Source organism: Centropristis striata, chromosome 11, assembly GCF_030273125.1.
Source record: "Centropristis striata isolate RG_2023a ecotype Rhode Island chromosome 11, C.striata_1.0, whole genome shotgun sequence".
Taxonomy (NCBI): domain Eukaryota; kingdom Metazoa; phylum Chordata; class Actinopteri; order Perciformes; family Serranidae; genus Centropristis; species Centropristis striata.
The window spans coordinates 30603981-30617371 of NC_081527.1; the positions used below are offsets into that span (position 1 = coordinate 30603981).

The 13391-nt window shown below is 36.3% G+C and overlaps 2 protein-coding genes across 2 annotated transcripts in view; both read left to right on the forward strand.

The window, feature by feature from the left end:
* Positions 1-9473, forward strand: part of LOC131980757 (ETS domain-containing transcription factor ERF-like) — a 14838-nt gene extending 5365 nt beyond the window's left edge. Inside the window, exons 2-5 of the mRNA XM_059345059.1 lie at positions 3066-3297; positions 3647-3788; positions 5759-5849; positions 8923-9473. Coding sequence (XP_059201042.1) covers positions 3066-3297; positions 3647-3788; positions 5759-5849; positions 8923-9236 — 779 coding nt within the window. The 3' untranslated portion in view covers positions 9237-9473. The remainder of the gene's footprint in view (positions 1-3065; positions 3298-3646; positions 3789-5758; positions 5850-8922) is intronic.
* A 1318-nt stretch (positions 9474-10791) lies between these two features.
* lig1 (ligase I, DNA, ATP-dependent) overlaps positions 10792-13391 on the forward strand; it is a 68630-nt gene continuing 66030 nt past the window's right edge. Inside the window, exons 1-2 of the mRNA XM_059345131.1 lie at positions 10792-10976; positions 12946-13008. Coding sequence (XP_059201114.1) covers positions 10960-10976; positions 12946-13008 — 80 coding nt within the window. The 5' untranslated portion in view covers positions 10792-10959. The remainder of the gene's footprint in view (positions 10977-12945; positions 13009-13391) is intronic.

The window sequence follows — 13391 nt, forward strand, 5'->3', positions numbered from 1 at the left end:
TTTTTAAATATATATAAATAAACCATAGGCAGACAATGTAAATGCAAACAGCAAAATATGTCCACCCTACATATTGGGCTAATTTTAGCATTTCATTTAGCATGGATGGACCTTCAGTTAGCAACATGACTCAGTTGACAAGTTGACTGTGTACTGTTTAGCAAATATATTTCAAATTTCTGAAAGGTTTTCATATTGATTGATATTTCACTATGAGAGGGTGGACATGTTAAGCTTCAGCTACAAACATAATGTGATGAAAATACAAAAGCGTAAATACTTATTCTGCAACTAGTCACTGTTTCAGCCTCCATTAAAGAAAGACAAATTAACGGGAAAAATGTCACTGAGAGCGTCAGAGGGTTTCTTAAAAGAGCAGTTTCCCCATAATGACAGGGTGGACTGTGAAAATATGAAAATAGAATATATATAATCAAAATGACTCATTTGATCAAATTACATGTTGACAATATAACCATTTCATTTTTTTCTGAATTAATATCATTTAACCACAAATTACACACACTGTAGTAAGCGGAGCAGTGTGTGGGGCATGCCAAAATCACATACAAAAAAAACAAAACTGTATAATGGGAGACTTATCATTGTATTGATATGTGTGTAAATATTTGGCCATTTATGATAAGACCTTAGAGTTTAATTATTTTTGCTGCATTTTCATGATGACTGAGCGATTCTGAAGATTCTGTATGAAGATCCATACACCCTGAGGAAATGTTTTTAGATGTAACCCATGTAAAATAAAGGGGTTTTAATTTTTGTCAATCCACCAGAGTGCCTGCATTTTCGTCTTTTGAGTTCACTGTTTACCCATTTGCAAGAGCACCGGTGTATTTAGGGACACCAGCACCGCTCCTGTTATTCTGTTTTTTATGTCCAGAAAAGAGTTGGCCCACTGCTGCCACGACAACGTGTGAGGCGGTTGCCATTACAACATTTTCTTCGCTGCAGTGAGACCAGCCCATAGTAAACGCCTCTGCTGTAGATAGAGTCATCATTGAGTAAAAGTAAAGTCGGTGACAGTGTAACAAGTATTTCAAGCATATTGCTTAAAGTGAGACATATATGTCTCCAAAAGGCAAACACATTGGGACATTTTTAAACATATGTTAAAAAGACCCTGATACATTAAGTGCACATAGATCGCGATATAGGCTACTGAGAGAATTTTTAAAAACCTGACCTCACTGTATAAAATGACGAGTGTAGACTTCTCAGATAATCACAACCTCATGAAACTTTACAACCACAAACTAGAGACCTAGAGCATTCAGATGATCTATAGTTGTCCAATATATATTGACAGTAAGATGGTTTCTCAGCAGTTTCCAGATCAAAAGTCAATCGAATCGGCATCCAATTGGTAAAAAAAAATATCTATTGTTACAGAAATCATTTGAAACCAAATAAGTCATTTTTATTGTTGTTTTATCTTTTTTTAAATCATTTTTTAAAAATCTACTTGTAATTTCACTCTGTTCTTACAACTTTACCGGTTATTAAAGCATTTAAATCTATTCTATTCCATTTTTATGTTTTTTATGATCTTGCACACATCAGTCTCAAGCTGCTATTTAACTATTTTCCTGTTGTTTTTTTATCGTCTACATTTTTTCTGTCTTATTATCAGCTGTGAAGCATTTTTAACTGCAGTAACCATATTTTCTTTTGTATAATGCTTACAATTTAAACGTGTTGTTAACTGAGCATGTCTCAAATAATTAATAAACTGGTTAACTGTTACATCAACACTATATAAGGCATTCATTTCTCATGACAACTTAAGCTACCGAGTTAGCTGCTTGCCAATTAGCTCTCAATTAGCCACGTGCCAGCTGATTTTCCTTCAACATGTTGGATGTAACTTTTGTTCTCTTTGTTTTTATTCTTCTAGCTTTTTTTTCAGACTGTCTGAACTGACCAACCACAGTTTCTGGACTGTGAAGCACTTTGAACTGCAGTAACCATAGTTTTATTGGGATTACGGTCATAGTTTAATGTTGTGAATTGAAATAAAAGTGCTTGGTTAGGTTTTGGATAAGGTAATTGGTTTAGGTTCAAATATTACGGAAGTCGTGTTCGCAAAACAAGTCAACGTTAGTTTCACACAGGACAGGAACAGTGGCCTTAAGGGTTTTTTTGACCCTGATTTGCAAGCCTTAATTAGAAACATATTTGTGATACGTCGTGTCGTGGCAATTTTGACAACTGCACTAAGTTAATGGGTGAGCTGGCCAAACACAAAGCACTCAATACTCTGTTCAGCAAGTTTTATTAGCACATTTGTATTCCATACACCGCACGATTCCGAATGGCTCTTTTACAGTACAACAAAGCCCCGTACACCACTCGACTTGTGACTGTTGCACTTTTCAGCATTGGCTCTTCAGCAAGACTCAATGTGGCCCTACCTTCCTGCCCTATATATCACATCAGAGCCCACTGGTCTACATGTTCCCCTCAATCATGGCGTTATCATTGTTAAGTTCACAGTGAGTTCCCACAAGGCCTAGCGTCTTGAATATCAAGTAGGTCGCCGCCTAGTTCATGTCCCACCATGACAGGAAGTACCAAATTTGGTAACGCTTTATATTAAGGTCCTTGTAATAACCATTAATTAACAAGTAATAAGGCCCTTGTAAGTCCTTACAAGATGCTTATTAACATTATTGTGTGTTTATAAGCTTATATAAGTGTTAATAATGGCATTACAAACACCCATGACCCACCCATTATGTCTTTGCCATGCCTTTATTAATCTTATTTTGTTTGCTTATTGATATTAAAATATACTTTATTGCTCATCTATTATAAGTTAACTATAAGTTAACTATGCTTTTTGCAACTACCGGATCTAAAGCGAGAACAATGCCTCATTACTTTTTAATTAATGGTTATTAAGGACCTTATTATAAAGCATTACCCCAAATTTCCTTCACAGTCGACAACAAATACGGAGAAAATACGTTTCCCTTTAAAGTTGAGAATGCCACTTGGCTCCAGTGACTTCCAGTCATTTACAAGACTTCCTCCTGTCCCTCCAGCAGTGCTCTTCCCAGACTGGGCCTACAAACCAGCCTGGTCGCCCGGCTCCAGACAGGTGCAGCTGTGGCACTTCCTGCTGGAGCTGCTGGGACGTGGCGAGGGCGGGGCCATCGGCTGGGGAGGGGAGTGGGGCGAGTTCGTCATCCGGGACCCGGAGAGGCTGGCCAGACTGTGGGGAGAGAGGAAGGGCAAGCCACACATGAACTACGACAAGCTCAGCCGGGCGCTCAGGTGATGCACATAAATCTACACGTTTACAGTCCTGACATACAGTGTACACACACACACACACACACACACACACACACGGTTCTTTAACTGTGTGTAATCCTCTCTCTCTGTGCAGCTTCTCCCTCAGGCTGATGCTGTAAATAAAATGTTCTTCTCGCCAACATATGTTTTAAAAATTTAAAAATGCCCACAGATGTAGCACCTGCCATTTGGGAAGCACTTTTATCTTAAGTGCCCTACAGGAGCAGGAAGGCGTCCCACAGACGTCCTGTACACTTCCAGCCTCGCATTAACACCCAGCAGGAACAGTCAAGAGTGTAGTCTGACACAGGAAACATTTTACTTCCAGATACTACTACAACAAGCGCATCCTGCACAAGACCAAAGGGAAAAGATTCACCTACAAGTTCAACTTCAGCAAACTCATTCTGGTCAACTACCCAGGATACCCACCACCACCACCACCACCACCACCACCGCCCAGCCATCAGGTCATCACCACGTCTTTACATCTCAAATCACGATTCATTTTTGCAATATTTTGACATGATGGCCATTTTGCTCAGGGTGGGAAAGAATCTCCTGGAGTGCACTGCAAAAAAGGTGTGTCTAAAAACAAGATAAAAACACTAAATCTGAGGGAAGTGATCTTGCTGCATGGACAGATAATTTCACTTGAAAAGATTTCTTGAAATAAGATTATTAAATCTAAAAATAAGCATGTTGTACGCTTAAAATAAGAAATTAACTCTTAAAACGAGATAAATTAAAGCGATGAACTGGCCCAAGCAGAGTGCACTGCAAATGATTGTTTCTTACCAAGATAAAAAAAACCTTTAGATTTAGAAGTGTTAGATAATTTATCTTGTTTTAAGAGTTAATTTCTTATTTTAAGCGTACAACATGCTTTTTTCTAGATTTAACAATCTTATTTCAAGAAATCTTGTCAAGTGAAATTATCTGTCATGCAGCAAGATAATTTCCCTCACATTTAGTGTTTTTATCTTTTTTTTAGACGCCCCTTTTTTGCAGTGTGTTGCAGAGGTGACATATTTTTGTATGCAAACTAAGAAGTTTCCATCACAAATGCCAATGGGAATATTTTATTGGATTTTGGATTATTGCAGAAAATAAGCTCTGTGGCAAACAAAAGTGACCCTGAGCACAACATAAGCCAGGTGAATTTGGTGAATTACATTAGCTTTTTTATACACTACAGGTCAAACGCTTGGGGTCGCTTAGAAATGTCCTTATTTTTTAAAGAAAAGCACAATTTTTAAACATTTATATTCATAACACACAGTTGTTGATGTGGTAAATGACTATTAAATCTGGAAACGGCAGATTTTCTCATGTAATATCTATTACATATATTGTCAGCAACCATTGTTTTGATCCACGTTTGTAGTGTTGAAAGGCTGATTGATCATTAAAACAGTTAAACATTATGTTAGCACAGCTGAAACAGTTTTGTGCTGATTTGAGAAGCAATAAAATGATCCTTCCTCAGGCTGGTTGAGTAGTTAGAGGTAAAGTTGTCAATGTCTTTACTATATTTTCGATTAATTTTGTAATTCATTTTATGAATAAAACAGTTTGTTTCCATGGAAAACAACAGAGACATTATCTGGGTGACCCCAAACCTCTGAGTGCTAAGGTACATTTGTTTTGAAAGACAGCTCTTTTTTTTCTTGGAGATACCTGTAGATTTATCTCTCATCACATTAGCTGCAATTTGATCAGTTTCTAAAAAAACAAAACATGGGTCTAGTCCTTTAAGAGTTTTATTCCAAAAACACTTGAAGTAAAAAAATAATTACCTTAACCGTATTATTCCATTAAAACGGGCCGCCTCTGATAGAAACAATTACTTCAACTTTATCATTTAATATAAAACTTGCCGACTTGAATAGAAATCATAACTGAAACTTTATCATTTAATATAAAACTGGCTGACTGACTGATCCTCTAATACATTGAGGGAGTCAGTGTGTTACAGTTATATCATGTTCACAGGCAGACTGAGGTCTTAGGTTACCTCCTTCAAACAGCACTGTCATTTATAATTAAAGTAGAAACACCCAGTGTAAAGTGCAGTCTATTAAAAACATGTACTATTCGTTTTTTGTAAATTGAAATCCCAGTTTGGAATAAAACTCTTAATATCATGTATTGTAATTAAGTTTTTATCATATTTCAATTTTAAATGAGGCCACCCGTGTGGAAAAATATCAGGAACTCCTTCCCGCTATTAACTTTATGAATGTCTTAATCGCCTGAAGTGCTTGTTTCTCCTCTCAATGACATCATCTTTGAGCTACAGTCGGTTTAATAAGTCATTAATAGATCCCCTGTGTTCTTCATGATTTGTGCACTCACCGTCACACTATTTTGTGTTGAAAGATCCATGTTCTCATTACAATCCTCCTCCCATCTCATGCTCCATCCGTCCGTCCTGCAGCTCGTGCAGAGCGGCTCTCTCCCCTTCCCTCTCCTCCCCGCTGAGGCCGCTCTTCCTCTGTGTGGAGGAGCAGGCTCGCTGATGGACAGAGGTAAGAACACACCCGTCAGTGATTCCCCTGCACAGCTGGAACATCTGCAGGGTTCAGACACATCTCACAGTCAGCCTGTTACAATTGGCAAAGGCTCTTATTCTGTTTGTGTTTATTCTGTCTGTAGGCTGAGAGTGAAGGGAAACACCACAGATATTTTTTTTTACTGCTTTTTGGATGAAAAAACAGATATTGGATCTAAGAACGAGATCTTATACAATATTTTTCTTATTGTCTACAAATCAACACCAAAACAATGTGCTCATCCTTTCTGTGGCTCCCAACAACAAACCCAAAGGAAAACTGAAAACCTTAAAAACAACAACAACGTGATTCAGCTTCATTGTTCTCAGTGGTGGAAGAAGTATTCTGATCCCTTACTAATGTAAATGTACTAACGCCACACTGTGGAATTACTCCACTACAAGTTAAAGTCCTGCGTTCGAAATTTACTGAAGTAAAAGTACAAAAGTATCAGCATTAAAATGTACTTAAAGTATCAGAAGTAAAAGTACTTCTTATGCAGAATGGTCCCACTAAGATTGTTTTATATATTCTAAATATATTATTAGATTATTTGTATTGATGCAGCAGCTTTTTAATTTTGTAATTTATCATGTTCATTATGTTAAATCTCGACCTGAAAGAAACTAAAGTTGTCAGCTAAATGTCGTGGAGTAGAAGTATAAAATTAAATAAAATGGAAATACTCAAGTACCTCAAAATTGAACTTAAGTATAGTACTTTAGTAAATGTACTTTCCACCACTGATTGTTATTATAAAATATGAAACTGCACAATGAAATGCCCAATCAACTCCACACACACACACACACACACACACACACACACACACACACACACACTGGAATAGAATAAAGCAATGAAATAGAACAATATATAACAGCACCACAGTGTAAATACAACTACATTGTACATCATATATATGTAGTTTAATTTGATACCACTACTACTACTAAATATGTAAAATAAATCTATATATGTACATATCTGAAAAATCTTTATGGTTATACCTTTCTCACGTTGTATCACATTGTAGTTCTTTATTTCTATTATTCTTGTAAATCATTACTTAGTTACTGGTTACAATTATGTAAATAGAGTGATTAAGTGTATTTATATTATTGTAACAGATAATTGCACAGCAAAAAACAAATACACAAAACACAAATACAATGTGACACAACGTGAAAAAAGTATAGATATATACATACAAAAATACATATTTATGACATGAAACATTTTTCTTAAATGCCTCAGGAATTTATTTCTAAAATAGCTTGGTGCTGTCGTTTTTTTAGCAAATGCTTTTTAAACAGGATTAAATTGTGTGTTTTTTTCTGGGAACAACAATCAGCTGTGGATTGATACACATTTGCTGTTCTAGTAAATATTTACAACAATAATATGTATTTTGGCTCCTAAAAAGTGTTTTTATTAGTTTTTGGACAAGATTGGAGCTCTATGATTGGAGTTCTACGGCATTGAGGGATAAGATTCACAAACAATACTTGGTTAGTTAGTCCAGTGGATCTTTTAGACCTCAGTATTAAGTAAGTAAACAGTAGAATCTACCTTTTCCTTTGAAATGAATCCCTTTTCCATCCTCCTCACTTAAACTTCACATCACATAACCTAAATGCTATTCTGCAGATTTCACAAATCCTGAAGTTTCTTTTAGTTCAAGTCACAGAAGGACAGAAATTGCTTTTTTCGACTGTGCCTCGTCTGTATATGTATTTTTTTTATTAATTCAAGGTGAAATGAGATGTGTGTGGTGGGAAATAATGCAAGGATGCAGTTCAATCTTGACCTTGAAGACAAATTCTAGGGGTTTTCAAAAATGAATAAAGCATCTGGGGTGTATCTGTGGAGTCAAAACCAGAAGGAAAATGCTCTACTACACTGCAGTCTGAACATTAAACTGCAGGTTTGTTATTTAATAACTTATTGAGTGGAACCTTCTTTAATTAAGTGCAGAAAATGTGCAACCTCCAGTCAAATAAAAGCAAAAACCTCCTACTACTGCAATAAACTGCATTTCACAGTCTAACTCTACAGAGAGTTTGTTCAATTTCAAGTTTTAAGCTCTGGAAATAGCTTTTTTAGAGTGAACTTTTGTGGATTAGACTTCATTTTCTCTGTTTATTTTATTACTAATGACAAAAAAAGTCAAATATGTGTCAGTAACATTGTGCAGCATCAGTTAACAAGGTGAAAAAGACTTAATTTCCTGTAGTGATTTTACCTTGATTTGAAAGGTTAATTAATTCTGGAAAATTGTTTTGTTGTATATGTGTAAAAGGTTGAATGGGATGTAACTTTTCTGCACCCAAATGTGTAAAAACAACTGGAAAAAACAATATTTCTTGTTGCGTTATGTACTTAGATTATCCCAAATGTTTCCGTCAAATTTCAAGAGACCGGAGAAATCTTTCATTTTAATTAAAGTAAACAGTCTGTTTCGTTTAGTTGCTGTCACCTTTTATGGTGTCGTACATGTTTTGCACAAGCTCCAGCATTGTGGTTGTCATAAATTGACTTTAAATCCAGTTAAGCAACAATTTTATGATACTTTTGGTTATTTTTAACTATGTGTTTGAACCAAATGAAGAATTTAATTAATCAGACATCTGAATCTTAAGTTATGAAAGAAACAAGCTGAGCAGCTTGGTTTGCAGCAACTTTTTAACACCAAACTGCATTGAAGAAACACAGATTTTTAACAGAAAGCTGCTTTATTCAGTGTTTTTACCCATTTTAATCACCGGGCCCATTTGTTTTGGACAGGAGGAGATCTCTGTGGATAATTCTGCTTCTGATATAAACCTCCTGAAGGATTAAATCCTAACTGGGAGAAGCTTACTACAATGGTGGCATCCCATGATCCTGTGCTGCGTCATTAAATCACCAAACTTGTTCTTTTGAAAATGACATACTGTGCGTTTAGTAAATGAATATGTATCTGAGCTCCCGTTGTCTTTCTACATGCATGAAGACACATTCTTTTGCACTTTATGATTGACGTCACTGTCTTTCTGTTTCCTGACAGCTGTCCAGCCTGTGCCTCACCCCTTCTTGCTCCCCTGCTGCCTCCCTAAGCCCATCCCGACGCCCCGGGCTCTCCACGCCCACTTCCCCTTCATGTCCGGCCCTGCGTGTCCGGGGGCCAACCTGCGGGAGTCAGGCCTCCCACCTCTCTCCTCAGCCCTCCACGCCAGCCCCAACGGCTGGCCACACAAGAGCCCTGCAGGGTGGGGTCTGAACCACATCAGTCGAAGCCTGTTCGGCGGCGTCAAGCAGACTGAAATTCAAGGAGAGGAGAGGAAAGCGGGGAATGTCACACAGATGGGGGAGAGAGAGTGAGGGAGAGGAACAAAATACAACAGATGGACTGCTTTTCCTCCTCAAACACACTCACTTTTTGTGTGTGCTTTTAGCTCATTGTACAGTAGTTTATTATTCATTTTATTTATTTACATGAACCATGATGTATGTGGGTGTTTTTTCAATAAAAATAGTGAGGATGCCACTTTTCTTCTGTCAGCACTTCAGGCCACAGTCGGGGTATTGCACTTGTAAACAATTAACAACTAGCGTTTGAGTAAATAAAGCAGTGCACTCAACTTACATTATTTAGCTGTTTGTCTTGCATACTCCCTCCTACTTCATGAAAATAATAAGAGCTGCATAAATGATGCATTCAAGCAGACATGGTGAAAGTTTCATGAAAGGAGATTTTATTATTTTTTTCTCTGCAGCATCAGGACCAGCGCTAGTAACTGGAAGTACCACTCCGACACGGCAGGGGGCAGTAACATCTTTGGCTTCCTACAAACTTTCCACAACACAGCTTTTCCCGGGAGCGAGTCAGAGCAGAGATGTGTAAAAGAAAAGATGTGTCACTCCGGTAATATTTTCCTGGTGCCCCCATTTCAAATCAGTTTACTGGGAGAACTACAAGATAAGGTTTAGTTTTGCAAGTTTGCCATAAAAGTCAGACTTTAATTATTATTATTATATTTTAAATAAACGTCTTCATATCTCGTCACATTATTTAATGTATTTTTGTACTTTCGATTTTAGCTGATTATTTAATACACACACACACACACACACACACACACACACACACGTATATAAACTATATTTATTATGTAATTTTTTTTTACACAAGGTGTAAATACCAGTGGTGGAATGTAACTAAATACATTTACTCAAGTACTGCAGCCTATTTAATAACAAATATGAGATACTTTCTGCAAGTATTTCCTGTTCATAATGCTTTATACTCCAACTCCATGCAAAGATGATACTACTTTCTCCGCTACATTTGTTGTAAAGCTTTGCAAATTAAAAAAATATATATAAATCCAACTAATAAAGTATGCTAAATAATGACAGGTTTAACTACCTAGCAGACGTTAGACTATGTAAAGCATTTAAATTTTCTCCACCTTATCTTAAGTGCATCATTTAAGCAACGAATGCATCAATAATTTTATTCCAGTAATTCAATATGTCATATAAATCCCATTCTGCATGAGTTTTTTCACTAAATATACTTTAGAGTATGTTTGAATGCAAAATGGCCTAGTTTTATACTTAAACTTAAGAAAGATTTTGTATGCAGGATTATTTCTTGTAACCTGAGTATTTTTACCCTCAAATATTGCTGTTTTTTGTTTTAACTAAAATATATAACTTACACTTCTTGCTTGACATTATTGTGTACATCTATGCTATCTTTTATTAGGCCTATCGTAAACCTATATAGTATTTAACATTGTTCACAGGGGCTACAATGTTCGCACTTTCTCTTTTTTCAGTATCAAGTCAATCCAACAAGCCTACACCAAATCCAGATCAGAAACGTGTCAGATTTTAATTCTGTACTGACTCCTCTGTTCTTGTATACGATCTTTGACAGAGATGCGATTTTGGCGCCGAATATTTTAAGTGTTTTTTTCACTGTGCAGCGCGGGAGTTGGTGTCTCTCTGTGTGCGGATGTTGGAGTCTTTACTGTAAATTTAACAGTTAGTCTCAATTTAGCATCTAAATCAGGTGAAAGAAGAGTTTAGAGACAACATGCAGCGGAGCATCGCGTGAGTACAACACTGATAACTTTCTATTTAGCTTTAGATTGGTGCTAGCGTTAGCTTGGTGACTGCTTGAATCTGTATAACAACTAACCTACCGGCCAGCTAGTTAAGTGTCTTTTGAGTTGTTTTTTGGGTCTCAAAGTGCCTTCAAGAGTGTCACTGTAGCTGGATATTAGTTTAAACTACACTAACTGGAAGTTAGCATTAGCATAAATGAATCTCTGTTTGGGTAAGATCATTCACCTCACCAAACTCAAACTGTCATGTTATGTTAACTTTACATTTATCACAACCGGTAGCTTTTTGTTTTGGCTCGATAATGGGTTTAAGAGGAGCCAAAGTAGGAAAAATACCGCAACTGTAGCTACATGAGGATGATGCCAGCTATGTTAGCAAAGATAACCATCAACCACGCACTTAACTATCGTTTATTCTGCAACTAACCATCAGGACTAATTCACCGTTTAACCCTCTGAACCCCAACAATCCGTCATTTGCTCTCTTTTTTAAATTTTTTTTTTACAATATACTCAGTCTGGCTTTGTGCTTCACGTCAATATATCAAATATACCGTCACCCTGTTAAAATAATCGCCTAACTCATTTTTTCAAGTTTTGCAGAAAACACAAAAAACTTCACCAAAAGTGTAACATATGACATTTATTGATCATTTCACTCAAAAAGGATGTAACAAAGAATGGCTATTGGCATTATTACAATTATGTAACTTAAGAGAAAATGTGACTTACAATTTTTTGAACATGCCTTTGTGACTTAAGCAAGATATGGTAACACTTTATTTTGAAGGTGTCTACATAAGAGTCACACACGCCTGTCAGAAACATGACATGACAAGTATCATGAGCATTAATGTTACTTCAAATTGTCATTAATGCTCATGACACATCCCATGTCATGTTTATGACACGCTCATGTCACTTATGTAGACACCTTAGAGTAAAGTGTTACCATATATTAGTGTCAACAATAAAACACTGATAACTAAACTGTTAACTAAACAATTTCCCTCTAGCTCTTCTTTGCTGGGTTCTTATCTGATGCCTATGAATGTGGCACATTGTCAAAGAAGTGATGATCTTGAAGGAGTAAAATCACATGATCTGATCAACTGAGGATGTAGGCGATTTTACCATAGGTGGCCAGCATCATGGGGTGATGATTTAGGCAAAAAAATAAACCTATTTTGACAAAAAATGACTTAGGTGATTATTTTAACAGTGTGACAATATAAGTCCTGCTACTATATGTTAACAACCCAATTACGGCTAGAAATGGGAACAACTCAAACATATAATTACCTAAATCCTAATAAAAGAAAAAACACAAGTTGAATTTCTTTGATAAATATTTTTTTTAAATTTAAACTGAATATATGAAGAAGAAAAAAAATGATGCCTCTACATGCTATACATATTAAACAATTTGCATTCTTGCAACCTGCCCTCTCCTCTCTGCTCTGTGTAAACAGATTTTCAGTGAATATTTGTCATGTGATGTTTGTCTCAGCAGAATGAATCATGTCTTCACAGTGTTGCTCAGAAGCATGTAATGTTTTTAACAGGATCTAGTTATTCCAAATGGTTTATTTTTGGCGACATTTACAGTGAGACATGTAGAATAAAGTGATTTTTACAGGAATATCACAATTTCAATCTTCGTTCTGGTTACTTTTCCTAATGGATACATTCATAACCTATGATTAGTTTGAGGACAATCGGAAAGTTCAAATTCTGCCGATAATGCCTGTTGTTACAGTTTCTTTCTTTGTGTATTTTTGGCAACCTTTTAAAGAAAAAACATACTTTTGGGGTTCAGAGGTTTAACTACCAGGAAACTAAGCTAAAGTTGCACATTAGCTACCGTCAGCAAAAGATACTGTTTTAGTTCCTGTATAACGTCTTTATTTTACACTTATGATCACCATTAACTATCTTTAATCCTCTCCCACCAGATCTTTCTTTCAGCCCAAGGGCAAGGATATCCAGAAGAAAACCAAAGATGAACCTGTGAAAAAGTAAGGTCTTCTTTATATTTTACACCTATCTGATGGAGAGATGTACAGAGCTTCATCCTGTCAATTTTCATTGTGTTTGTAGCTGCCGTCACTCTTTATCTCCCTTCTTTGTTGAGCCGCTTGATTATGTCACTGTTTTGTCTCTGCTTGCAAATTTTAAGCCGTTTTAAGTTTGAAATCTGAGCTCTTTTGAAGGATTATGCCACTTATTACAAGTGTCGGATTAGCAAAATAATGGAGATATCTTTCCGTTTAATTAATAAAAAAAATACCTGCATTTGTACCAAAACAGAATGGCCAATATGGGTGGAAAAATATACTTCAGACATCAGTGAGCCATATCAGAACATCAGCTTAATTTTCAAGCTCCACTGAGAGCTTGA